General features: G+C 46.4%; 1 protein-coding gene across 7 annotated transcripts in view; it reads left to right on the top strand.

Moving 5' to 3' along the window:
• The window catches only part of Srgap3 (SLIT-ROBO Rho GTPase activating protein 3), a 256,828-nt gene that overhangs the window by 171,727 nt on the left and 58,948 nt on the right, over positions 1-26,153 (top strand). For all 7 annotated transcript variants that reach the window (XM_052720873.1, XM_052720872.1, XM_052720870.1 and 4 more), the window contains exons 4-7: positions 6,041-6,103; positions 19,201-19,386; positions 23,717-23,845; positions 25,163-25,384. In XM_052720873.1, the coding sequence (XP_052576833.1) occupies positions 6,041-6,103; positions 19,201-19,386; positions 23,717-23,845; positions 25,163-25,384 (600 nt within the window). The remainder of the gene's footprint in view (positions 1-6,040; positions 6,104-19,200; positions 19,387-23,716; positions 23,846-25,162; positions 25,385-26,153) is intronic.

The following is a 26,153-nucleotide window of genomic DNA, read 5'->3' as shown; positions in this document are numbered from 1 at the left end:
TTTTAGAGAACTATTTAGAATGGTCTCCTAGGAGAAATGAAGGGAGGAGTCTTGTTATTTAAATCAACATTTAAAAAATTTACATTGTTTGATTGATTGACTGGTGGATGTGTATGCGCATGTGTGTGCATGTGATAGCATTGTATGTGTGTGTGCATGTGCATGTGTGCATGTGATAGCACACATGTGGAGATCAGGGGACAACTTCTTTTATAAATTGTTTTTAATAACCTGCTGAGTCCAATCTGTACTGCCCATATGCCCATGGAGTATGAGGCCTTCCACTGGGGCATGGAAACCTACCAATGGCCATGTCCTCAAAGGAGTGTGGCTCTCACTCCCTCAGCAGTTATCAACTGCTGATAGAGCTCCTTACGTATGGGTGGGTCCTCAGGGCCCCTTCCTTGATCCATGCTGGAATCTTGGCTGGCTTGATCTTGTGGATGGTATTATGCAGGTTATGACAGCTTCTGTGAGTTGATGTGGACAGAAACCATGTCGTATCCAGAAGTCTGCGTGTCACAACTTTCTTCCCTCTCCTTTCTGCCCTTCCTTCTGTGAAGTTTCCTGAGCCTTGGAGGGTGGGAGGTTGATACAGACGACCCATCCCTAGGTGAGCACTCACAGTTACTCATACTTGGTGCCTTGACCAGTTATGAGTCTCTGAATTAACCCATGGGCAAAGAAGCCCTGTGACCAAAGCGGAGGGCAGCACAGATCTGTGAGTGTCAACAGAAATGTTTAGACTGCAGCTTGACAGCAGGATCATTTAGCAAAACAGCAACAGTAGCTTGTTCCTTAGCCTCTGTGATCTCCTCTCATGGACTTTTAATCAGGTGCACAGTACCAAACACAAAATTCCCTCCCCTGGAACTGGTCTCACGTTCAGTCAGAAGACTTTATCCCCTTACCCATCATATCCCTATTGCACCAGTGAGCACGTATTTCCAGCAGGTCAGTATCGCAGCATGCAGGGTCCTGTGCTGCGTAAGACCATTGCTGTTTTTTTGCACTCCCCTCAACTTACATAGCACCTTCTGTTACTATGTAAGTTAGCCAGCAGGGAGCGTGTTCTGGTCAATTTGACGTTGGTTTCTTTATGTCTGGCTCCTAAAGTGAATGATGTCTTCAGCAGTATGATCTAACCACGTAGTTCTGGTGGACAGCCAAGGGCAGTGGCAATGGCTGTGTTGTCTTGGAGCCTTTGGGGCCTTCCTGACTAATAACTCATGGAGAGGTAGCCCATGCTTGGCATTGAGATTTTCATTTCATAGCCCATATATTGTAGAAGCAGCACTGTCCACCCATGTAGGGTCCTTGTGTTCAAACTCCCTTAACAAATGCATATTAGGGCTTTTTCTTGGATCCTTACTTTTGGCTAACCCATCCCCTAAGCTCTCCTCTCCTCAATTCCCCTTTCTCTACTCAGGGATTTTTCCTGTCTCCTTTTACGACACTTGTGTTCTCTTACCTATGCTAATTGAAATTTTTTTCTTTAGTTATGAGATTGTAGGTTTCCATGTTTCCTTTTTCCATGCACCCTTCATTTTGGTTAAGCCCTCGGCCAGTGCCTCATTCCCTCATCCTCCCACCCCCCTCCACATGGACCTTTCCTTGAACCTCCCAGTGTCCCTCCTTTTTCCTTTCATTTTGTCTGTATTTTACTATCCCCTCTCCCTAGAAGCGTGCACTCATATTTAGTGGCCTGTTTCTGGTTTCCCGGCTTCCACCTGTAGTACTGTAGGTTAAACACACAGAACCAAAAGGTTCGAAGCTGGGATCTGCATGTGAGAGAACAGGCGATTGTTGTCTTTGGGGCTTAGGTGAGACCTCACTCAACACAATTAGGCTGTGCTATTTTCAGATATTGTCCTATTCTGTCTGTGTTGCTATAACTGAAAGACTCCGAGTAGGTCATTTATAAAGAGTTTAGGTTTGCTGTGCCCACAGTTCTGAAGGTTGGAAGTCCAAGGTTGGAGGGTAACTAGTGAAGGCCTCCTTGCTGGTGGAGACTGCAGAACCCCAAGGTGAGACAGTGTGGGTGGCTCCCTGGGATCTCTCTTTTTGTACAATGCCACTAATCCCATTATGGGGGCCCCATCCTCCCGACCTTGACCAATCCTAACTACCTTCAATATTATTCCCACATGGCTTTAAGGGTTAGCTTTCAGCATGGTTTGGGTGGGGATGAACACTCCAAAAGCAGGAGATATAGAAGATGACATTAGTGTTAGAAATGGCTCATCTTTGACTTAGTTAGATGGGGATGTGAACAGACTCCTTAAGAACAGAACTTTTCAAACGTAGCTCATAAAGTCCTAGGGTGTATATTAAGGCAGGCCTATTTTGGGGGTTTTTATTTTGGGGTATGGTACTGGAGGCTGAACCCAGATCTTCTGCATACTAAGCACTTACTCCACCTCTGAGCTACATCTATAACAAAGTCATAAGGGTTTCTCCAAAAAACATAATTAGACATGCATTAAAAACCAAATCAAGTCACACATGGCAAGATCTTCATAGCAACGGAATTGATTTCACTCACAAACTGTGTCATTACAAGAGAATCTTTGTCGTTTCATCTCATGTTGATGTAAGTTAATGTTTGCTTATTTTGACGAAGAAGGATAAAAATGGCCATCTTTTATTTCTCTCTAACTTTAAACTGCACCCATGAGAGTATCTGTGAGCATTTATAGAGTTCCTCTTGTATGCAAGTCTTTGTGAGCAACATTTCACAGAAAATGCCCCCAAGGAAGAAGCTTCTTGGTTCAGCCTGGGCCACAATTCTTTCTGTGATCCCATCCCTGAGACAAGTTTCCAGGTCACCCTGTCACAGCCAGTCCATGTTCAATGGATCAACCAGGCACAGACCAGTCCATACACATCTCATATTCTCTTAGACGGAGGGATGGAAAAGCAATTGGAACAATAACAACAACAACAACAACAAAAGGAGCAGACTTTCTTTGAGGGTGCGGGCATAGCAATACCTGAGCAGATAGAGAAGGGACATCAGAGACACAGGCAGTGTCCTGTGGCATTGGCCTCCTTCCCACCTGCCTGTGGCCTGGACTTGTGGCTACTTTTCATCTGTGTGTCCTCACGTTGCACTGAGTCCTGAAGAAACAGACCAGGCTTTTGAGCCAGACCAACCAAAAGCTGATTCTGGGCTCTGTCATTTTCCAGGTACACCATCTTGGGTAAGATGCTCAGCCCTTCTGAACCTCTAGCTTTCCCCATGTGTCAAAGGGAATAATAGACGTAGCTACCTTAAAGGTTTAAACTAGATAGTGCTTAGAAGGGACTCTGATAGTGTCAAGCAAATGGAAGATGTACATGAATGCTGTTGCTAAATACTGCTTGAAAGCAGGGCTTTTCTACTCAGCTTTGTCTGGGTGCCTGGTAGAGGCTGGTCTCTACTAGATATTCCATGCAGGTGTGAATGGATCCAAAGCTAGGGCAGAACTGGAGAGACAGCATAGACTCAAGCAAGGGCTTGGGGTGCTGTGAATCCACACGGGTCCTGGTGCTGGGGTGCCCTGCAGAGCCATGAGGCTGGGTCTCAGCAACCACACTCTTCAGAAGGTCCTACTGGGAGTGTCCAACCTTTTGACACTGCCACACGATGTGGTAATATACCAAGTTCAGGACTGAGAAACTACACAGTTGAGGTACAGAAAAAACAAATGCCAAAAGGAAATCCCTTAATGGGTTAACAAGTTTATGGTTCTGTGCTACGTTGGATTCATAGCTACCCTGGAGTGTATGCAGCCCATGGGCTGTGACGTGGATGCACGAGAGTAGGATGAATGCTGGCTGAAAGGTCCATTCTCATCCTAGATGTCCTGGCCCTGCAGCTGTCATCCTCGTGAGCACCTGGAGGTGCAGATGGCCACGCCTTTCTGAAATGACTTCTGGTTTCTGAATCATAAATGGAAACACCTCAATGGGCCAAGCCGAGGTCACGACCTGATGAACGGAGGCCCTGGGCCCCATGGACAGCCAGAAGGCATGAGACTACCATACTTGACACAGGGCCATTCAGTCTTTCCAGAGTAGCTGAACATTGGAGCTTATGAGGGAAATATCTTGATTGTTAAATGCCGGGAAAGTGTTCAGACTTTCTAGAAGCACCAAGTGGCCAAGCAAAATATGCCTGCAGGCCAAAGAAGCTGCTGCTTGGAGGCCTTGACTAAGACAGTATTTTGCTGAGAAATGATTTTAACTGCCAGGACATTTGGCAAAGCCTGGAAATGATTGTGGTGGTCACAACTTCAGGCTAAAGGTAGGGATTGTTCCTAGGAAGAGGCAGGCAGCCTGCTCATCATCCTGTCATCCATTCATAGGAATGTGTTCCAGACAAAGAGTTAGTTGTCCCTAAGGAAATTTAGCTGGGCTTAGCTTTTGAGGAGAAAGAGTCTGGGGACACCTGCTTCATGGTGGCTGGCCCTTGTGACTGCCTAGCTTCAGGTTCCTGTCAGTATGTCAGAAAGGCAAGACTGGGATGGTTGAGCCTTCTCTGGCCCAACTTTGTATGTGAAGGAACTGCCTTCCATCCAGTGTCCTTTGTAGGCATGAAAATAATGCAAAATATGTGGGCAATGAGGTCCAATATGTTGTCACTTGAGTCCCTAAGGTTTGGGTGTGGTGACCCATTGAAGATCGTCGTGGTTTTGGCCTCCTGTCCCTGGTGGAATGTTTGGTTTGGGCTCATTACTCAGTAGTATTTGGAACTGTAATTGGGAATATTTCCCTTCCCTAACCAGCTCTAGCTAAAAAAGAAAAAATAATAATAATAAAGATGCTTTGAGGGCTGCCTGCCAAGCATCAACTTTGTGGCTGCTCCGGGGAGGTGCCTAGGAGTTGATGAGCTGAGACTCAGCAGGTCCCATATGTTGGCCTGCAGTTCTCTTGAGGAAATACAAGAACATGCTTCCAGTCCCACCCCAACCCCACCGCATAGTCCATACTCTATGCACATGTTCCTCTTCCTGAGGTATGACCCTAAGCATCCTATTCTCCCACTCAAAAGCCTTCAGTGGGTCCCAGCTCCACTCTGAATGAAGCCAGAGCTTTATCAGCCTCCATGATATGACCCCAGCCTAGGCAAAAAGGGCAGCTTTAGAGCCCTGGGTCTGTAGTGAGGATGTCTTCTAGGAACGGGTGATGGAAGATGAGGCTGTGTGCATTAGGATGCCCTAGCTACAGTAGCAGGAGAACATAGGCTAACATGTCTTAAGCCACAGAAGTAGATGGAGACTAGAGAATGGCTCTGAGTTCGGGGATCATTCAGTGCTCAGACAGTTCCCGTTTTTGTGGTTGTTTTTTTTTTTTTTTTGGTTTTTCGAGACAGGGTTTCTCTGTGTAGCTTTGCCCCTTTCCTGGAACTCACAGAGATCCGCCTGGCTCTGCCTCCAGGGTGCTGGGATTAAAGGTGTGCGCCACCACCGCCCTCAGGTAGTAATGAAAGGAACCAGGCTGCTTTTACTCTGCCTTCCTAAGGCAGCATCCTCTTTCCGTCTTTATATGCCTGCTGGTCCCAACTGGGACTGTGTAGATAGAGTTTTGCTTGCACTTGGTAGAAGGGTTAAAATGTTCTCCTACATCATGCAAATCCTGCTTCTCTGTCTAGTTAAGACAGCCCAGGACTATATGAGCACCAAGAACAATCCACCATGTGGAGTTAGGATGAGGTTCCCTGGGAGAACTGGGCTGGAGGGACAAATGCAGACCGAACGAATGGTTCTACTGGGAAGTAGGGAGAGCAGAGGTGGGTGATGGGAGGGGACCCCAATTCCTGCTACATGGTATAAAGGAGTGAGCAGTTTAAAGTTAGGACATGATGATAGATTGGATTGAGGAGAAGGGATAATTAAAACTCGACGAGGTAACTCTAAAGTTTCATCTTGACAGCCTTGGAAGATGTTGTCTCCTACTTCAAAATCACGGGGTTGGGTGTATGTGTGTTACTTTTGGGCAACTTGAAGGGACAACCAGACCATTTCTGTGTGCTGACATTTGTTCTTTCATATTCCAGAGCAAAGAGATTGGCCTGCAGATGCACGAGGAGCTGCTGAAGGTGACCAATGAGCTCTACACAGTAAGTTCTGCCCAGGATCATTGCTGTTTGTTTGGGTCTCTTGTCTTTAGCACCCGTATCTGGAGGGAGGCAGGTCAGAATTTGGAGTGATAGATGGTCATCATGAAGGTATGTAATGACTCATGACCCCAAGTCCTGCTTACTTATGTTTGGAATGGGTCCTGGACGTGTTTAGTAAGTTAAAGTATGTGAGAGAGTAACGTGATCTTCCAGACGTAGGATGTGTTACTCATGAGCACAAAGGTCCTCAAGTGGAGGGTGGAAGAACACGGTGTGAAGGCTCCATAGCCAGAGGGCAGGGAGGTGGACTTGGGTGTCAGGTGACATAGGCCCCAGACAGGGTGCTCCTTAGCGACTGTGGTCTTAGACAGGCCCATAGCTTGCCTAGATCCCTTTGTCTTTGTCTGTAGAATGGAACCCTGCTCTGAGAATAACTTGAAGTGAAATAGTGAGCATGCCTGTTTCTTCTGGAGAACATCACAGTTTAGCCCATGGCTGACCTTGTTGCCTGCTTTGGAGCCAAGGCCTAACCCACTTGAGATGGGCATTAGAACTGAGGAAGGCAGTGGGGTGGAGAACACACTGCCTAGACTTTAGGGCAAGAACAGACTTTGGCTTCCTTGGTGAGGAGTGTGGAGAGCCCCATAGATAGCCTTGGGTACAGTAGGCCCAACAGGGAAAGTGCCAGGTAGAACTGTTATGTTTATGTATGCAGGGGCTCTTTATAAAAGTCCTAATTTAACATATGAATAAGTAAGGCTGCATGAAGCCCTTTCTCTTTGTTATTGCTATCTTTCTATATTTATACCCATGGTAGTAGCAATGGGTTCATCGGGGGCTAAGAGCCTAGGCTCAGGGCTTGTACTTCAGGTGGAAAGCCCAGTGTTGACCCCAGCAGCTCTAGGACCTAGGATAAGACTTTTATTTTTACTGATATCAAATAGTGAGAGTATGTTCCAACTTTGCTTCAATATAGATAGATAGATAGATAGATAGATAGATAGATAGATAGATAGACCTACCTTTAATCCCATCTACTTAGGAAGCTGAGGCAGGAGGATTATAAGTTAGAGGCCTGCCCAGGCTACAGAGTATGGGCAAAGCCTGGACACCTTATCTTATAATATATAATATATGTCCAATAATACATAAAATATAGTAATAGAAAAGTAAAGATAGGCCTGGGTGTGTAGCTCAGTAATAGAGCTCTTATCCAGCATGTTCAGGGCCCTAGATTCACCCCAATACCACAGAGAAAAGAGGTGAAGAGAAAGCAGACAGTCTGAAGTCAGAATCTGGGTCAAATCTGATTTTCAGCGGGAAAGAACAGTGGAATCCTCCCACAGTCTCTGGAGAAATTGGTTCTTGAAAGCCTCATGGATACAGGGATTCTGCAGATGCTCAGGTCTCTGTATAAAGTGGTATCATGTCACACATCCTCCCAGGTACTTTAAACCATCCCTAAATTGCTTACTACAGCCAATACAGCTTCAGTGCTATGCAGACAGTTGTTACGCTGTGTTGTTTAGTGATGAGAAAAAGTCTCTTCATGCTTAGTATAGATAAAACTTTCCTCCCTAAATATTTTCCAGCCTTCAGTTGGTTGACTCCATGGATGTGGAGAGCACAGGTATAGAGGGCCAACTGCACTGAGGGGGTCACACACACTAACACACACTGTTAGTATAAAAGAGTACATAGTGAGCTAGAGAGTCTGTGTGCCATTAGTCATGTCTGTCATTATTATATCACCCTCAATGGGTGTGATAGGCTGTTGTCTGTACTCACAGGGATGGGGTCAGTGATGAGTGTGTAAAGTTGGTGAATGAATGGATTGTCTAGCTTAGGATTCTGTAGAGGATTTCCTGACACTGGTCATTACCCAGGCTAGGCCTTTCCTATGCTCCTTCAGTCCCTCTAAGAATGGAACACTTTCTCCACAGCAGTCCTGCACCATAGCTCCAGGCACAGGACTTCACTGCTCCTGCCTGGGTCTCTAACTTTCCCTCTATCCTCCAGCAGGGAACCTCGTTTTGTCTGTTTTTGTTTGCTTTCTGTCACTGTGACAAAACAACTTGATCAAAAACAACTTGGGGAGAAAAGGGTTTATTTGGCTTATACTTCCAGGTCACAATCCATCATTGAGGGAAGTCAGGGCAGAAACTCAAGGTAGGAGCTTGAAGTGGAAACTGTAGAGAACCACTGTTTACTGCCATGTTCTCCAGATCGCTTGCTTGCTCATACTCAGCTTGCTTTCTTATACAGCCCAGGCCCACATGCCCAGGGAATGGTGCTGCCCACAGTGGGCTGGGACCTCCTACATCTATGATCAATCAAGACACTCTCACAATCAAACCCACATGCCAATCTGACCAAGGCAATTCTTCAGTTGAGATTCCCTCTTCCCAGGTGACTCTAGGTTATAGTCAGCTGACAATAAAAACTAACCAGGAGAACTGTTTATACTCTCCCCCAATATCTCCTCCTCTGCTTCTTCACTCTGCAGTTGCCTTTGCCTGTTGTGGTCTGCATGCTTTTATCCTTTATCCATCTGAATCAGACTCAGTTTTCCAACTAGGCCAAACTTTAACACCTTCAGAAAGATGCCACCTCTGGGCTTTTAGTCCTATTGTAGCCTTATAAAAACCTCGTGTTTTCATTGTCTGCACCTGTTCCCTTATGGTAGAGTGTCTTCTCGGAGTCATGTCTTGGCTGATGAGTGACACTGTTAAATCTCAAAGACTGTGTGGCATTGTCAACATGACATCTCCTCTCAGTTTTGTCTGTGAAAACCAGGGCTGATCATTTTCCTATGGTTTGTAGACTCAATAGTACCAGATGGTGTCAAAGTTTGAGAGGATAATGCCATCTTGTGTCCCTCATGGTACTGGTGCCCTGAACCCAGCAGGTTCTGTGTATATAGCTGCCCATTCTGTCCACAGGTTAGGGCAGCTGGACAGAAACACTATTGGCATTAGACATGCACGTAGGTGGCTGTTTCACCCCATGATAAGGCTCTTCCTGCCATGCTATGCTCACAGTGGCCTGCTGGGGGTCCTCCAGGAGCTGGTGGAGAGGAAGGGCCCAGTGCCTCCCAACTCTCTCTTCTTTGGGTGTGTGTGAAGGAGAGGGGGCCTCAGGTACCAACAATAAATACTCCATATTGCTAACTGTGGCCCTCTGTGTCCATAGGTCCTGCATCAATGAGTATTAAGTACCCCCCAAAAGCTCATATGCTAAAGGCTTCATGCACCGATGCAGCTTTATTTAAAGACAACATTGAGAGGTAGGGAAGGTGGGGCCTGATTGCAGGAAGCAGGTCACGGAGGACATGTCCTTAAAAGGTGTCTTGTCCCTGGCCCCTTCATGTCTCTCTGCTTCATGGTTGCTATGAGGTGAGCCACTTGGCTTTGACACACATTCTTGACTCGTTATACTCTGTGTCACCACAGGCTTACAGCAGAGGCATCAGCCGAGCATGGATGGAAATCTCTGAAGCCTCTTTTAATTTCTCTCAACTGTGGCCACAGTGACAAAAAGCTAACTAACATATATAGGTTCAACCAACCTTGGATCAAAAATATTTTTTTTAAATATGGTATATTACTAAACACATGCAGCTATCTTGTTATTTCCCAAGTACTACAACACAGTATAATGCCCATTTACACAGTGAAACATTGTGTTAGGTATTGTGAGGACTGTCAAGATGATCTGTGTTAGGGAGTGTGGGGTGTAGGTTCTTTATAATCACTGCACCGTTTTATATAAGGGATTTGAACATCCACAGAATTTGGTATCTGGATATGTGTGAAAGGGTGTTGTGAAACCATCACCATAGATACTGAGGGATGACCACGGTTACTTAGAAATGCAGTTTAATCCCTAAATTCCAGGCCTCCCACTGTGGCAGCAGGAAATCTTTGCTGTCCAAGAACTGGGAACAACAACAGAGAAGTTGGTCTCTGTCAGCATCTTTCCCATCCTTGATGTTCTCATGGTGCTGGTTAGAGCAGAGGAATGGGAAATGCTGTGTAGACAGTGAATGTCATGGATTTTGCCTCAAGGAGTGTTAGATTTGAGCGTACAGACAAGACTGAAGTGCATGGGCTCGTGACAGAACACGAGGCTGAGCGTGCTGCTTGCTCAACTGCTTCTTTAAAAAATTGCCTCCAAACTCGACGGCTTCAAACCTACCATGTTATTTGCTTGTGAGCCTCTGGGTTAGCAATTTGAGCTGGTTGTAGCTAGTTATGTGGTGGCAGTTTTCTGGATGACTAAGAAAAAGGAACCCAAAGTGAGTGGACTCCAATACACAAACTTCTGTTAGTAACCGCTTTTGCTAATACCCAAAGCAAGTTACAGTCAAGCCCCAGGTCATGAGATAGAAAAATACACTCCCTGTTTTCCTGTAGTCACAGTGCTAAAGTCATGCCTGAGCAATGTCTGTCTGTCACAGCCACCCAGCTTCTGGGAGCGTTGTGGACTTCCTGGACTTCACTGCTAGAAGTCCCTATTTAAAATCCCAGTTACACACATCTTCCCAGCTTCCTTTGTTTCCCAGCCCGAGTCTCACAGGCATAGTAACTAAGGAATGAATGAGGTAGAGAAGAACTATGCATTCAGCCCCATTCTTTCCCTTCTCAATGTTCCATGGAAGAAGTCTGCTGAGGGGCCCTGCTGAGGGTAATGATGATGGCGATCAATTCTATCTGTCTGTCAACCCCCTCTCTTCTCTGAACTCCCATCAGCCCTCCACATTATAGTCTTTGATCACATATTGACTTGGAAGAAAAGAAGAACACAGAGCGAGATTGTGGATCATGGTGCAATCCTTCCAAAGAAACAAAAACAAACCAAAACAACAAACTTCAGCTAACATTATGTTTAGGTTTTCATTATATTTCTAGGTCATGAGATACAACTGCTATTTTGGTAACTGATTGGTACCCTGGGCAGGCCACTTCAGCCCCTCCCTTGTGCTCAGTAGCTCTGCTCTGGCTGCAGGAGGCACCCTGTTTCTTTGTTAAGAGCAAAATGGAGAGGGCTTCAGGTGTCCACACTAGCCGCAGCTAGTGGCTGATAGATGTTAACTGGAGTAATGAATAGGCTAGACCTTGTATAGGTCAAACTTGATTTGGTTGTGTGTTAGGCTCAGGGTATGAAATCCATTCTGGGCCTCCAGGAAAATCTTTGTAATGTTGTCTCTTTCCTGATGGGCTATGTAGAGGGCCTCACACTAGGTGCCCCTGAACCTGAGTTCTAGTCCAAGTTCTACCCAGGCTTTCTGTGTATCTTTCTTTTTATTTTGCATGTGTATAGTGTGTGTGTATATTTGTGTGACGGTGCATGTGTATGTGCATGTACATGTGTGTGCACTCATGTAGAGGACAGCAAACCACCTCAGGTGTCATTCCTCAGGCACAATCCACCTTCTTTGATACAGGATACCTCACCAGCCTGGAGCTCACCAGAGAGGCTAGGCTGGCTGGTCTGTATCTTCTATAATGACATTTAAATACAACCCGCATCATTTCTACATGCCATTGGGCCCTCTAACTCATTGAATACTTTTCTCTCAATTTTCCCTGTCATAATTAATTAGTGGAAAAGCAGCCTTGTACACTGACAAAAACATGGGCTTTATAAGCCCCATCAGGAGAGCCCCTGATTCTTCTTCCTGGGAACACATGGTTATTTCCAGCTTCTCTTCTGGAGATGGATGAGGAGCTCAGTGACTATCAGGGAGCTCGGGGTTTGATTGAGAATCCCTGCCTCCAGGAATAAGTGGGAGAGTGTTGGAGGATGATTGCTAATATCGACCTCAGGCTCCCATATGCAAATATGGGTATACATACATGCACACCACACATACAATGGGAAAAAAGGCTTCATTTCCAAAAGTTTAGAAATAGATAATATGGATTCTCCATAAGCAATAGAAACAACTATAATTAAACTGTTACAGAAAGAGGCATAGCAGGAAGTCTCTCCCAGGGCATTGCCTGGCTTTCTCCCTGCCCCCGCACCACCTCAGTTGCTAGGTTACTGGCGTCTTGTTAGTAGGGTCTCCTTCCATAGCTATTTTTTCCAAGTCAGTACACATGTCTGCCATGCCTCACACACCCAGTTCCCGTGAGTGGGAGCCACTGTCCCTGCACACCCTTTCCATGGCCATTGTCTTTTCTCCTCCCCCATATGGTGCTGGTCCGAATGCTCCTGTTGTACTGACTCGTTCTTGTTCTCACCATGATCTGCAAAAGGAGGAGGCATCGTTACTACAATAATATGGTGGATGGTGGGTCCGAGGCACAGAAGAGTCAGGTAGCAAGCCCAGGGTCACCCAGCTAGGGAGTGGCCGAGCCTGTGCCAGAGTCCCTAGGCTCAAGCACCCATCCCTGAGTGTCTTAAGGAAATATATTATCTAGTTATATAAATATATGCCAACTACGTTTGTCCCCAAGTAATTACAGGGGGTTGGTTCCAGGATCCCCACAGATGCCAAAGTTTGAGAACACAGTTCTTACATAAACAACATAGTACTTGCATAGAACCTACACAAACCCTCCCACATCCTTCAGATACACTTGCTTATGTCTGATGCTCAGTGTAAGGAGGCCCTACACAAGCAGTCGTTATGCTCTATTCATTAGGGGATAACAAGGAAAACAAACGTCCATGCTGAGTAGGGGTGCAAATAGTTTCTGACTATTTTCGGTCTGCAGTGGATTGATCATGAGGGAGTGGAAACCTAGGCACAGAGGGCCAACTGGACTTCCACAGACAGGCTTTAGAAGGAAATGGTATAGTTCACCTGAGCAGCAAAAGGCAACCTGGTATACAAGAAGCATTCTGCCACTGCCATGAAATGTAGCCTCACTCAGTTGTTGGGTAGCTGCAGCCAGAGACAAGCACTAAAGATGCATCAGTGTGAGGCTTAGTTCCCACGTGCACCAAAAGGGTCCCAAGAGTATTGAAGGGGGTTCATAACGCACTAGGGATGCTGAGAATCACCTTGTTTACATGGAAATTTCTCCACCCCCTGTGGGGATGCCCTGACCCTACACAGTCAACTAGCCTGCGTTCTTGGTCACCCTGCTCAGAGGAATGAAGTACTGGGGTTCGGGCACTTGGAGGGTTTTTGTTGGTTTGCACTTCCCCTTTATGCCACCCTGCCCATGAGGGAACATGTGAGGAGTGAGTCTAGACTCAGAAGGAGGTGGCTCTGTCGGGTCATCACCTGCCAGCTGGGGTGTGGTCTCTCTCTGGGTGGCTTTCTCACCTCTCCCAGCTGTCCAGTGAGGTGCTTGTTCAGCCACTGATGGACCTGTGGCTGCTTATCTGTGTGTGGATGATGAGATGTGGCTAGACACGGAAGAGAACTCCTCCATGGGGATCTGACATGGTGTGAGGGAATGGGAGAAGTGAGGTGGCCTGGTGAAATCTTTGAGCCAGAAAGTCAGCAGAGATGAGATGGCATTCGACAGAGCACGAGGGGGAGGGGCACCGGCCACAAGAAGCAGCAGGGAAGCGGCTGCTGACGTGTGGGAGGGGCCTGTGCTCTGCCAGTCAGCAGTATTCAGAGTTGCCCTAATCTTGATAGATTGGGATCAGGACTGATATGGGGAACTGGAAGGGAAGGAAACCTGCCTTTGGGGACTCAAGTATTAGCAAGGGACAGGAATCCAGCACAGACAGGCTGTTTTAGTGTTTAGTGGTACTATAACTGAGTATCTAAGACTAGGTAGGTAATCTATTAAAAATAGATGCTATTTGGTGTAAAACTCTGGGATCTGGGAGGTCCATGAGCATGGGACTGGCACATGGTGAATGCTCTCATTATATGCCATCTGTGGCTGAAGACAGGAGGCCAGGAAAGCGCCACCACAGACAGTGAGAGGAGTCTGAATCTGTCTTATAACGCATTAAATCCACGCTTACAATAACCAACCCACACCTCTCAACATGATCGCACTGGGGAACTAATGTTCTAATGCCAGAACTCTGGGGGGCCCATTCACACCACAGCATCAATTAGGTGAACATTACAATCTATTGGTGGCTCAGGCATATCTGGACCCACAGACTTGTCTATCGTTTCATGGTCCAGCTCATCAATACAGTGTGTATGTTGAGGACAGAGGGTCCCTCTGCCATCTATACTATGATATTTTGAGGGCATCAGGTATAATCCTGGCACACAGCTGCTCATCCATCCATCATCTGTAATGTACCCATTCACTGTGCATCCATCTCCCTACCCATCCATCCATCCATCCATCCATCCATCCTTCCTTCCTTCCTTCCTCCCTTCCTTATTTGGGAGCCAGTGTGTAGCTTCTCCTTTCCCTCTAGTGTTCCTCTGTGGGGGCGTCTCCTATTGAGTTTACCCCCGCTTGACCTCCTACCCTCCTAATACCACAGTGCCACACTCTTCTCGATATTTCACATAAGATCTGTAGGGTAGCATCTAATTAGTCTGCCTTAGATCGTTAGCCTCCATCCTGATGACCGGATTGAAATGGTATTTGCCAATTGGCCAGGCCTGGCTCTCTCATGGCTACTGCCAGGATTGGAGGTCATGTCAGTTTCCCGTGAACTCCATGGGACTGAGAATAATGGAGGGGAATTTTGGGGGTTTCCTCAAATAAAATCAGGAAGCTGTTCTTGGAGGAGGACTAGATGATCCCAGGCAGAGAAAAACAACAGATGTCCACTAAAGGGACAGCAGAGTGAGGAGGGGAAGGGTAAGGCAGTGGCTCTGATGACCAGTCACCTGCTATTTTTCTGTGCATCAGTTATTCCTCAGCTCTGTTCAGCTCCTGCTTCTCTTGAGCTAATGTCTCTTTGTCTAAACCACCCATCGCTGCCCTGAGCCCTGAGCCTTGAGCCCTGTTCATACAGATAACAACCACTCCTTCTTCAGGGCTTGGTTTAGCTATCACTTCCCAGGAAGTTTTCCTATAGTGCCTACACTCCCCACATCACAGCTCTTCCCACTTCCTGTGATAGTAGCTAGTAACATTGTTCATGTTCCCACCATGGAGTATATTCTATTAGACTGCGTATGTCTTATATGCTGTAGTATTTCCCGATAGAGTACCTAATATAGTACGGCAACATAAGAAGTATTTAATGACGAAGGATATAACTTCTCCTTAACTCCAAATAGTGTCATCAGATCAAAAGCAGTAGAACTAATTATATCTTCCCCATTTTGCTTTCCTTCCATCCTTTCCTCTCTCTTTCATCTCTTTCCCTGCCACCTTCTACCCATGGATTCCTCCATTCACCCTTCCATCTATCCATCTATTCAACCATATCCATCTACACATTCATGCATGCATACAGATATACAGTGACACCTGATGGCAATCTATCTGTGCTCTAGTAAAGGGAATGAGGTGAGGTTCTACCTCAGGACTTTACATTCTAGTTGGGACAAGATAGCCTATAGACATGAAAAATGAGCAAGTGAAAATAGAGATTAAGTTCTATGGAGATCATAAGTCACTCCAGTGGGTGATCAAACAAATTGTAGAATGTCCCTTCTTTCTTAGATGTCTTAGTAACAGATTGGCCCAGGAGATGCTGCAGGCAGAGGTCAATGTGCCTTGGGTTGGCCCTAACCGAGGATCAAGGCACACCTGGACTGCATTTCTGAGAAAATGTTTCCTAACAGCTGATCTTGATGCCTTATAAAGCATGTCTCCTTATGGATGCTATTGACTTCCAAGTTCTCTGTTATCTTTTGCATTTAAATGAGGGTCTGAAAGATCTCCACCACTTTCCTCCTTCAGGATCTGGGCATTTGGGAAGCCGTGAAAGTCATGTGAACACAGCAAAAGGCAGCATGATTACCAGAAAAGACCAGGCCTAGGGGTCAAAAGACCCAGCCTCCAGTCTGTTTCTTTGAATGAGGGATTAATACATCAAGATTCCTAGAGGACCTCCTAGCTCTTATATTCTGAGAACACGCGTGTCCAAGATAGTGCCCCAACTTATGTGTCCTTTTGAGGTTGTTCCCTAGAACCCCCATGCTAGGATCATGTGAGATGGAGGCCTCTGGACCACACACACACATGCCTTTTCCTAGTGTACAGCTGCCAAAGGTCAGTCACTTTGCACCTCCTCTTTCTTATATCTACCCCTGTCTGAACATCACCAGGAGGGCATGAAGACACACATCCTCTCCACAGACACCTAGGATGTAGTAGGACGGTTGACCTCTGGGATGCTGACACCCCTTTGTATGGTAGAGGGAGGTGTACCAAGAGGGATCTACAAACATGTGCCCATGATCCCGCAGTGGGGTCAGCCATCTTGGCTCTGAACCTTGACTCCAACTGTGCTAGCATTTTGACCTCAAGGAAGCTGGCTGAGCTATCTTTAGGTCCTTGCGTATAAATCAGAGATCACAGGTGCCTTTCTCATGGACTTTTTGTGAGAAATAAATAGTGTGGTGTATGCAGAGCTTAGATCAAGGCTCAACATGGAGGAAGTGCTCAGTAAATCTTAGGTGCGATTGCTTTTTTTTTTTTTTTTTTTTTTTTTTTGGTTTTTTGAGACAGGGTTTCTTTTTGTAGCTTTTGGAGCCTGTCCTGGATCTCACTCTGTAGACCAGGCTGGCCTCGAACTCACAGAGATCTGCCTCCTGAGTGCTGGGATTGAAGGAGTGTGCCACCACCGCCCGGGCTATTGCCTTTTTAATTGATAACATACTGCCTCCTAGAGTAGGCTAAGGATGATTTGAATTGCTCCTTCAATAGAAGCAGATAATTGAAAGATTTGTAAACTCTGAAGTACCAGATAAGCTTAAATATGACTTAACACATCCTGAATTGGCAACATCAAGCAGACTCCTCTAGGCTATTGAACTGAAATCTTTCACTGCTGAAGCCTGTGTTTTAGGTCCAGTTGGCTCTGGGTATCTGTCAGTTCTGCATATGTGGAAATATTCAGGAAACTTCAGGAAATATTCAGAAAAAATGTCTATACTGAGCATGGACAGACTTTCTCCTTATAATTATTCTCAGCATAGTATAGCATCTATTATATAACATTTATTGCCAGTGATCCCAAGATGACTTAAGGTCTACAGAAGGACATACTCAGCCTTTATACGGTTATGACACTGTTTTATATAAGAAACTTGAGCATTTGCAGATTTTGGCATCTGTGGGGAGTTCTGAGAACCAGTCCTTCATGAATACCAAAGGATAACCGTAATTGAATAAAGGCAACAATGGAGGGTTTCGGTATAAATAAACTCATTTCAGAGAGGCCTCCAAATAAACTCTTCAGTGGCAGCTGCCTGACATGTCATCCTGTACAATCAAATCCCCTATTGTCTTTGGGGTCAGGATTCAGTAGGATCACAGGCAGTTGGGCCCCAGGTTCTCGGGGCTCTGTTCTTCTTTGTGCATGGGAATTTTAGAACAGTCCAGGAAGTTTGGATTGTAGGGCACAGAAGGAACACTGTGTGGCTCAAGAGGAGTGAAAGAAAATGAGGCAATGTGGGGGGAGAAACTGAGGCAGAGGAAAACATGGGAAGTGGGAACACCCAGCTGGGATGCCACCCTGGAGCAGTTAGACAGAGGCACATGTGAATGATGGAGCAGATGATTTAGGCCGTGGTTTTCAACCCTCCCAATGCTGTAACCTTTTAGGACAGTTCCTCATGTTGTGGTGACCCCCCAACCATAAAATTATTTTTGTTGCTACATCTTAACTATAATTTTGCTACTGTTATGAGTTGTAATGTAAATATCTGTGTTTTCTGATGGTCTTGGGTAAATCCTGTGAAAGGGTTGTTGGACCCCAAAGGGGTCGGGACTGACAGGTTGAGAATCACTGATCTAGACACACATAGAAATGCTTTTACCACCTATATGAACTACTCAGTACAGATGATAGGTTGTTACTGAGATAAGCAGGCCCGGAGAGCTGGAGTAGAAAAGTTGATGTAGCAATCATCACTAAACCCAGGAGGGGTGTGTGTGTCTAGATCCAAACAACAGCAGTAGCAGTGTGACAGCAAAGCCACACCGTGTGACAGCAAAGCCACAGAGCTGAGTACCTCTGAGCACAGAGGGATGGACGGATATTACAGGGGAAGGTGGGAACCCCAAAAAGACTGCAGTAGATCCTTCCAGTTCTTGACCGCATGCCCTTTCTGTCAACAATGGCCTAAAGACCCTTGGGAACAACAGGACCTTTTTGCTCACCTGTTAAGGCTGCAGTCATTCCTTCTGGCCACTAGATGTCAAGCATGTACCAGTAAGGATACTTTATGGGCTGTGGGGGTTTGCAAGAGTTTCCTGGGACTGGCATACTGGAATGGATGAAATCAGCGAGAAGTGGGTTCTTGTGGCTTTGGGGGAAAACTGCAAGTGAGCCATGTGGGTGGGCTGTAGAAAAGTCTCCATCAAGATCTGAGAGGAAACGCTGACTTTATGTCTCATTCATAGGACACTTTGCAAGTTTGGAAAGGGTTCAGGATGAAACTTTGGGCTCAGAATTCCCCGTTATAATCATATCCTGTTTTGTTATAGGAGATGAGTAGCAGAGTGCAATTTGCTTTGTTGGAATTCTTTGTATAGCCAAGGTTGAACGTATTCCAGGGACCACAGAGTATCTATTAGGTTATATAACAGGGCAGTTTACAAAGCCCGTTTTTAAGGGCTTTTCCACTGATTTGGGAGTAAAGACAGGAGGTAGAATATAAGGGTCTCAGCTAGCAGGACTGGGGAGGACAGCTAACGAGGGCCCAGCTTGCCATACCACCTGTGGGTTGTGATGGCTCTTCTTAATTTCCCATTTACTAGCTCATGCTTGACACTTAGTAGAGCCTCAATGATGTTGATGATGATGAAGAAGAGGGTGATGATGATGTCACTCATGATAAAGTTGGTACACGTGAGGAGCATCTTCATTTCCAGCCCTCAGGGAGTCTGAGCAGAAGTAAAAAAATAAACTAAGATGAATGTATGATGGGAAGGAAGACAATTATGTGGAACTTGGGGTGGGGCCAGGAACAAGATGTACCATGCCGAGCCGTAACAGGCTACTGGTTTCTTGTACGCATGTGTCTCCAGGTCATGAAAACCTACCACATGTACCACTCAGAGAGCATCAGTGCAGAAAGCAAGCTGAAGGAGGCCGAGAAGCAGGAGGAGAAACAGTTCAACAAGTCAGGAGACCTCAGCATGAACCTGCTCCGGCACGAGGACCGGCCCCAGCGCCGCAGCTCCGTGAAGAAGATTGAGAAGATGAAGGAGAAGGTGAGTGGGAGAAATGGGGCGAGGCACGAAGAGGAGAGCCATGCACTCAGCTGCAGACTTGCCTTCCCCTTTGCGTGAAGGGTAAAGGGCCCTGTCCTGGTTCCATTTGTGCTGCTGTGATGAAATATTCTGACAAAAAGCATCTTACGGGAGAAAGAGTTTACTTTAGCTCACTGTTGCAGGTTACAGTCTATGACAGCAGGGGCATCCAAGTGGCAGGCCCTGAAAATGGCTAATCATAACACATCCACAGTCAAGAGCAGAAAGAAATGAACACACTCGCTTACTTGATCGCTTGCTTATGCTAAGCTAGCTTTATTCACTTAACAAAGTTCAGGACCCAGCCAGTGAAATAGTGTCACACACCTTCAGGGTATGTCCTCCCATTTCACTTCACTCAATTAAGACAATCTCCTATAGGCATGCCCAGAGTCCAACCCAATGTAGACAACTCCTTATTGAGATTCTCTTCCCAGGTAATTCTAGGCTGTGCCAAATTAACATCTAAAGCTATCATGGGTTCATTGTGAAATTGCCATGGCCATATCAAAGACTGAAGCTTCAGAATCACTGTGGATGGTGCTACAAAGCATTTTTGTAGATGTGGTGGAGAGAGCTCAAGATTTGGAGTCCGATAACCTGGGGTTTGTTTGTTTACCTATGTATGTTGTATGCAAGTGTGTACACATTTGTATGCAGGTGTGCTCCTCGCCTGTGTGTGAGGCCAGATGTTGACATCAGGTACCTTCCTCTATTGCTCTCTCTGCCTTACTCTTTGAGACAGGGTCTGTCTCTGAACCTGTAGTGCACTGACTGACTAGATTGGCTGGCCATCAAGCCCCCAAGAGTCTCCTAGATCTACTCCTCCCCCAGCTCTGGGGTTACAGACCTGAGTTCAGTTTTCACATGGGTGCTAGGGATCCAAATAGGTCTTTATGCATACACAGCAACCACTTTACCCATTCAGCCCTCTCCCCAGCATATCAGCTGGGGTTTTAAATGCTATATTAACATTTAAACCCTGAGCTTCGGTTTTCAAATCTGATAAACAAGTCTTATTGCTCATGTTGGCTCTGATACATTGATAGTGGCTGGTCAGAGTGCTCTGTTGAGGATTCTGAAGCTTTATCAAGGCTTAGTTGAAAAGGTGCTGAGATCATTTAATGATGTCTGCTATGACCAGGGAGTTTTGAAGGGCAGGACCCATCTGTGACTTCTAACTCCCTTTCTTCTTTAAAGGCTGTGATCTTCTTGCTGAATATTCCATATCCATGTACTCCCCACAACCAGGAAACATTTGCAGAGTTCTTCTGTCTGCAAGCCATTGCGTCAGATGTTTATCTGCTCTTCTGTGGGCCTAATTCTATGATTACAGGATCCTTTAGCTCTAGAAATTATAGACTGGGTAGGAACAAAGCGTAACAGAACCTGGGTAACTGGGAAGCATATAAAAGTGTGTGTGTGAGTGTGTGTGTGTGTCCTGGTATAATTTTTGAAAGTGAGGAAAATCCAAAATCTACTCAAAGACTTGATACCAAAATGGGCAGGGAATTTGAATAGACTGTAGCAGGAATCTTAATAGATCTTATTAATAAAAACAAACCCGGAGCAAGATATTGGGGTGAATGCTGGAAGATCAGAGAAGCAGAACAAGCCACAGCCACCTCACCTTGCCAATTCCTCAGCTGATCCTGTTTCCTCAGACTGGAAGCCTCTGAGTCCTCATCCAGTTCAATCTCAGTTGAACTGCTGCTCCAAAGCCTGAAACCTTAACCAGCTCTAGTTCCTGGTTTTCACGCCTTATTATACCTTTCTGCTTTTTGCCATCACTTCTTGGGATTAAAGGCTCACTTCCTGGGATTAAAGGCTCACTTCCTGGGATTGAAGGCGTGAGTCACCATGCGTGGCTGTTTCTGGTGTGGCTTTAAACTCACAGAGATCCAGATGGATCTCTACCTCCCAAGTGATGGGATTAAAGGCGTGTGCTACCACTGCCTAACCTCTATGTTTAATATTGTGGCTGTTCTGTTCTCTGACCCCAGATAAGTTTATTAGAGTACACAATATTTTGGGGAACACAATACCACCACAAATAAACATTTCTTTTTTTAATTATTTTATTGTATGGATGTTTTGTCAGTATGTATGTAAATTTGCCACTTTTATACCTGGTACCCTCAGAGACTAGAAGAGAGTGTTGGATCCCCTGGAACTGGAGTTACAGACAATCTTGAGCCACCATGTGGGTGCCAGCACTCTTAACTGTGGAGCCATCTCTTAGAATAGACAATTCTTAAGAACCTGTCTAGGTGGTCCATAATACAGAGCAATCTGCTCAGCTTCATTGGCAATGAAGGAAATGCAAATGAAGACCACGGCACAGTAGGGCTTTACAGCCACCCAAAGGACCAGGATACAAGGCTGGCAGGAAGAGGCAGGGATGAGGATATGGAAATCAGAAAATTTTGCACTGCTGTCAGGGGCAGGCTGTGTATGTGAGTGGTTCTGTCACTGTGGAAAGCCATCTGGCAGCTCTTCAGATATTACATATACATGGACCAGGCTACCATGTGACTTAGTCATGCCACTCCTGGGTATTTGCCCCAGAGGAATGAAGACATATTTGTGTAAACATTTGTATGTGAGTATTCACAGCAGCACTGTTCACAGTAGCCAAAAGATGGAAACAACTCAAACATTCAGCTACTGATGAACATAACTCAGCCATGAAAATGAATGAAGTCTTGATACATGCTACAATGTGGCTGAACCCGAAAGACAGCATGCTAAGTGAAAGAAGCCAGACACAAAAGGCCCCAAACTATACAAATTAACTTACGTAAAATGTCCAGAATAGACACACCCATGGACACAGGAAGTAGACTGCTGGTATTCCGAATCTGAGGAAGAGGAGGATGACAAGTGGCTGCTCATTGGTGCAAGGTTTCTCTCCAGAGGAAATGCTGGGATGGAAAGATACTGGCTGGGATTCTAGAGGCTCATTCCTGGTGCAGCCATATGCTAATTAGCCACTTGGCTCATGGACAAGCCACTTTTCTTCTTCAGCTCTCATTTCCTCCTCTATAAATAGATGAGTTCAGCTAAGATGCCACGATAATTATAAAAATTATAAAAATGAAGTCAACCCAGGAAAACAGTCTCAAGGTCATAATGGGCCCCTAGAGAGGGTCAGGAGTGTTCAGACTTTCTGCAGGTAGGTGCCTGGCTGGTACAGGATGTGAGTTCCAGGAGGCATCTGCTGAGTGGTCCTAGAGTGAGAGGACGTAAGAGGCCCGAGGAGAATTAAAAGGTTGTCAGTGGGACTGGTCTACTCCAAAGCTGGATCTCATGTGGAATGAGGAATGGGAAAGAGCAGTTAGCTGAAGGCATGGTTTCTTTAAAGAGACCCAGTTAAGACTCATCATCTGAAAGGGGCAGAGGCAGTTGTCCATTGTGCCTCCTCCCTTCTGGGCTGGCCCAGGACAAAAGCTGCTTTGGCAAAATTCTGGATACTCTGCTCCACTCCTCCTGCCATTTAGACCCAGACTCTCTCCCTTCTTTTCTTCTTCTTCTCTTCTCCCTCCCTTTTCCCCTTTCTTAAAAAGACCCAAGACTTAAATTAGTTGATCTATTTTGGGTGCTATGGATCCACCACCCACAAGCAAGGCAAGTCATGGCACTGACTTCATGGAGTTCACTTTCTTGTGGGGGTACCAGTGATCAACACATAAACAGAGAGCTTATGAAAACATAACAGGGCAAGGGGAGAGTAGTAGAGATGCAAGAGATCAGACAAGGCCATCATCAGTAGCTTGTGTGGCTATCACTTTGGGTAAGAACCTGAGTGACATCAAGGGACAGACCACATACAGGTTCAGAAATGTGACTATAAGGAGTCTGAAGGACTCAAAACAGAAATAGCCTTGGTCTCTTGAAGATGGACAAGAGGTTAGATGAGAGAAGGGGAGTATACAGAAAGATGGGGCTGGAATGGTGATCTGGAGTGGTGGCTAGACCGCCATTTCTTGGAAGATCTCTGGGCCATTGAAAACAGTTAAGGAAGCCCATGGAGGATACTGAGGGTGAGATATCTATAAGATATCACCTGGTAGAGACCACACGAAAGATGCTGTGTGACAAAATAACATCATTGTTGGCTGCAGCTGTGCTAGCTGAGGTATATTACTGAATTCAGGATCCAGTGTGCTCCCTTGGCACAGAAGCATCCCATCCCTGGAAGGTGGGCCTCACTGTCAGACAGTTCCTGTGGAGATTGTGGGTCCTCCCTCTGGCCAGCTCGGCTCTGATGTCTTCCCTCTTCTCCCTCCAGAGGCAGGCCAAATACTCCGAGAATAAGCTCAAGTGCACGAAGGCTCGCAATGACTACCTGCTGAATCTGGCAGCCACCAACGCAGCCATCAGCAAATACTACATCCACGATGTGTCTGATCTCATTGATGTGAGCAACCTGGGTTGCTGGGTGGGTTGCATGCAGGCTGAAACATCTCATGAGCTGGGGGGAAGACGGGGCTGGCCGTGGTCCTCAGCTGACATGTGATCTGGCCAAGCTTTTATAACCCTGCTTGAGGGGAAGGACTGGAAGTGCTTTGGGCTAGGGTATGAGCTAATTCATGGTCACGCTTTCCATGGATAGAAGTGAGTTCTGGCTGATGTCCCCCACCCCCGCCATAGCTTGATTAGTTAGATATCCAATACAAACTTCCAAAGTCCTCTCCTATGCACCAGGGCCTCTGCTGGGTGTGAGGGCACAGGGGAGAAGTATATACAGTTCACACCCTTAGAAGCTGCTGGTGTGGAAGAGGAGAGGGGGCCATACATTCAGAACCCCTGGGTCCAGCCAGCCAGGTGTACACCGTGGGAAAGTCACTGGAGAGAGAAAATGGTACCGAATCTCTTGGTGTGGGGAAATTCTCCTGGGAGGAATGAGTTTGATCACTGGAGAGTAGAACACCGACTCTCTGGGGAGCTGGCTGTGCAGGGCTCCCTGGAGAACACCAGGCTTGAAGAAGGATATTGTGAGTGGAGGTGATGGGAGACTGTGTCATCTACATTAGCGCTGGGACTGTTTCTCTGTCTCCCCTTCCATGATAAGTGGGGGATCCATTCCTGTAGGTGCTCAGTAGAGGGTGGGTACTGGATTCTCTTCCTCTAACCCTGTATATCCTATTCTGGAAGTCATAGCATGGGGGTTGGGGTGGGTGGCAGTCTGCTCAGCCTTCCAATGGCGTAAAGCCATCCCCCTCTTCCCTTGCTCTCAACTGTCCTTTTAGCCTTTTCGTCTGTTCACTTGCCAAATGTTTCCTGAGCATCTTACCATGGACTAGGACTTGAGGCTCAGTGGTGGGCAAGAGCCAGCAGGCCCCCTGGAGCACACCTGCCTAGGGCACGTTCATAGACAATTACAGTGGCAAGTGGCCAGGGTCACAGTGAGGGAGGGGGGGGGCATGTGGATCTCTGCCCAAAACTCGGTATGGAGAACATCAAGGAAAACTTCCAGAAGGAAATGGCCTATAAACTAAATGGCAGCTGGAGAACATTCTAGACAGAGAGCATGGATGGAGAAAGCCTGGAGATGAAAGACTGTGGTGGGCCTGGGGAGCAGAAAGACTCTGTTTGTGCCCAAATCTCAGCTCTCAGCTCCCTTTAAGGGTTTGCTATGGCTTATTCAGAACTCCAAAGTGCTGGGGACTGAAAGGTGATCACAGGTCACCGCCCCAGCTCTCACCTGTACCCTCTGTCCTTGCCTCTCCCCAAGTGCTGTGATTTGGGCTTTCACGCCAGTCTGGCCCGCACCTTTCGGACCTACCTCTCAGCAGAATATAACCTGGAAACCTCTCGCCATGAGGGCTTGGATGTCATAGAGAACGCCGTGGACAACCTGGACTCCCGGAGTGACAAGCACACGGTCATGGACATGTGCAGCCAGGTCTTCTGCCCCCCACTCAAATTCGAGTTCCAGCCCCACATGGGGGATGAGGTAGGCTTCCTGCCAGAACCCTGCTTGGGGGCTAGCTGTATGAGTTAGCTATACATTGCCATATGGAAGTACCTAAGCCTGAATAACCTAGAATAGAGCAGAGCAGTGGTTCTTAACCTGTGGGTCATGACCCCTTTGGCAAACCTCTATCTCCAAAAATATTTACATTATGATTCTTAACATTAGCAAAATTACAGTTAGGAAGTAGCATCCAAAATAATTTTATGGTTGGGGGGTCACCACAGCATGAGGAACTGCATTAAGTAGGGCATTAGGAGGATTGAGAGCCATTGGAATAGCTAGGGAGGAAAGCTAGGATGTCTAAAAGCATGGTGCCAGCATCTGCTTGGCATCTCGTGAGGGCCATCCTGTTGCATAAGGACGTGGCACAGTTACCATACGGCAAGGCAGAGCAAGCGTGTAGCTCCAGTCTGTCTTTCTTCTACTTCCTATCAAGCCATTAATGCCATCATGGTGGCCTTACCCTCACCACCTCATGTAGTCCTAATCACTTCCCAGCAGCCCCACCTCCAAATGCCATTTGTACATGGCTTTGAGAATAAGTTTCCCATGCCTCAAATTTGGGAGTAGGGCACGTTAGCATCATAGCTACTACTTCTGTTCTCTCCCATGCTCCTAGAGCATTGTGGGAAGAGAAAAAAAGCCTTGAGTACATATGCCATTGATTTACCCCAGAGGCCTAGGGTCAGCTCTTAATTCATGAGCTTCTTCAGGTGATCGTCTTGTCTTGTTGGCTAACGTCCCCACC

The sequence above is a fragment of the Peromyscus californicus genome, unplaced genomic scaffold, assembly GCF_007827085.1.
Source record: "Peromyscus californicus insignis strain IS unplaced genomic scaffold, ASM782708v3 Scaffold_6__1_contigs__length_162567912, whole genome shotgun sequence".
Taxonomy (NCBI): Eukaryota; Metazoa; Chordata; class Mammalia; order Rodentia; family Cricetidae; genus Peromyscus; species Peromyscus californicus.
Note: the sequence above shows the minus strand (reverse complement) of the source record. Positions and strands in the feature narration are given on the sequence as shown.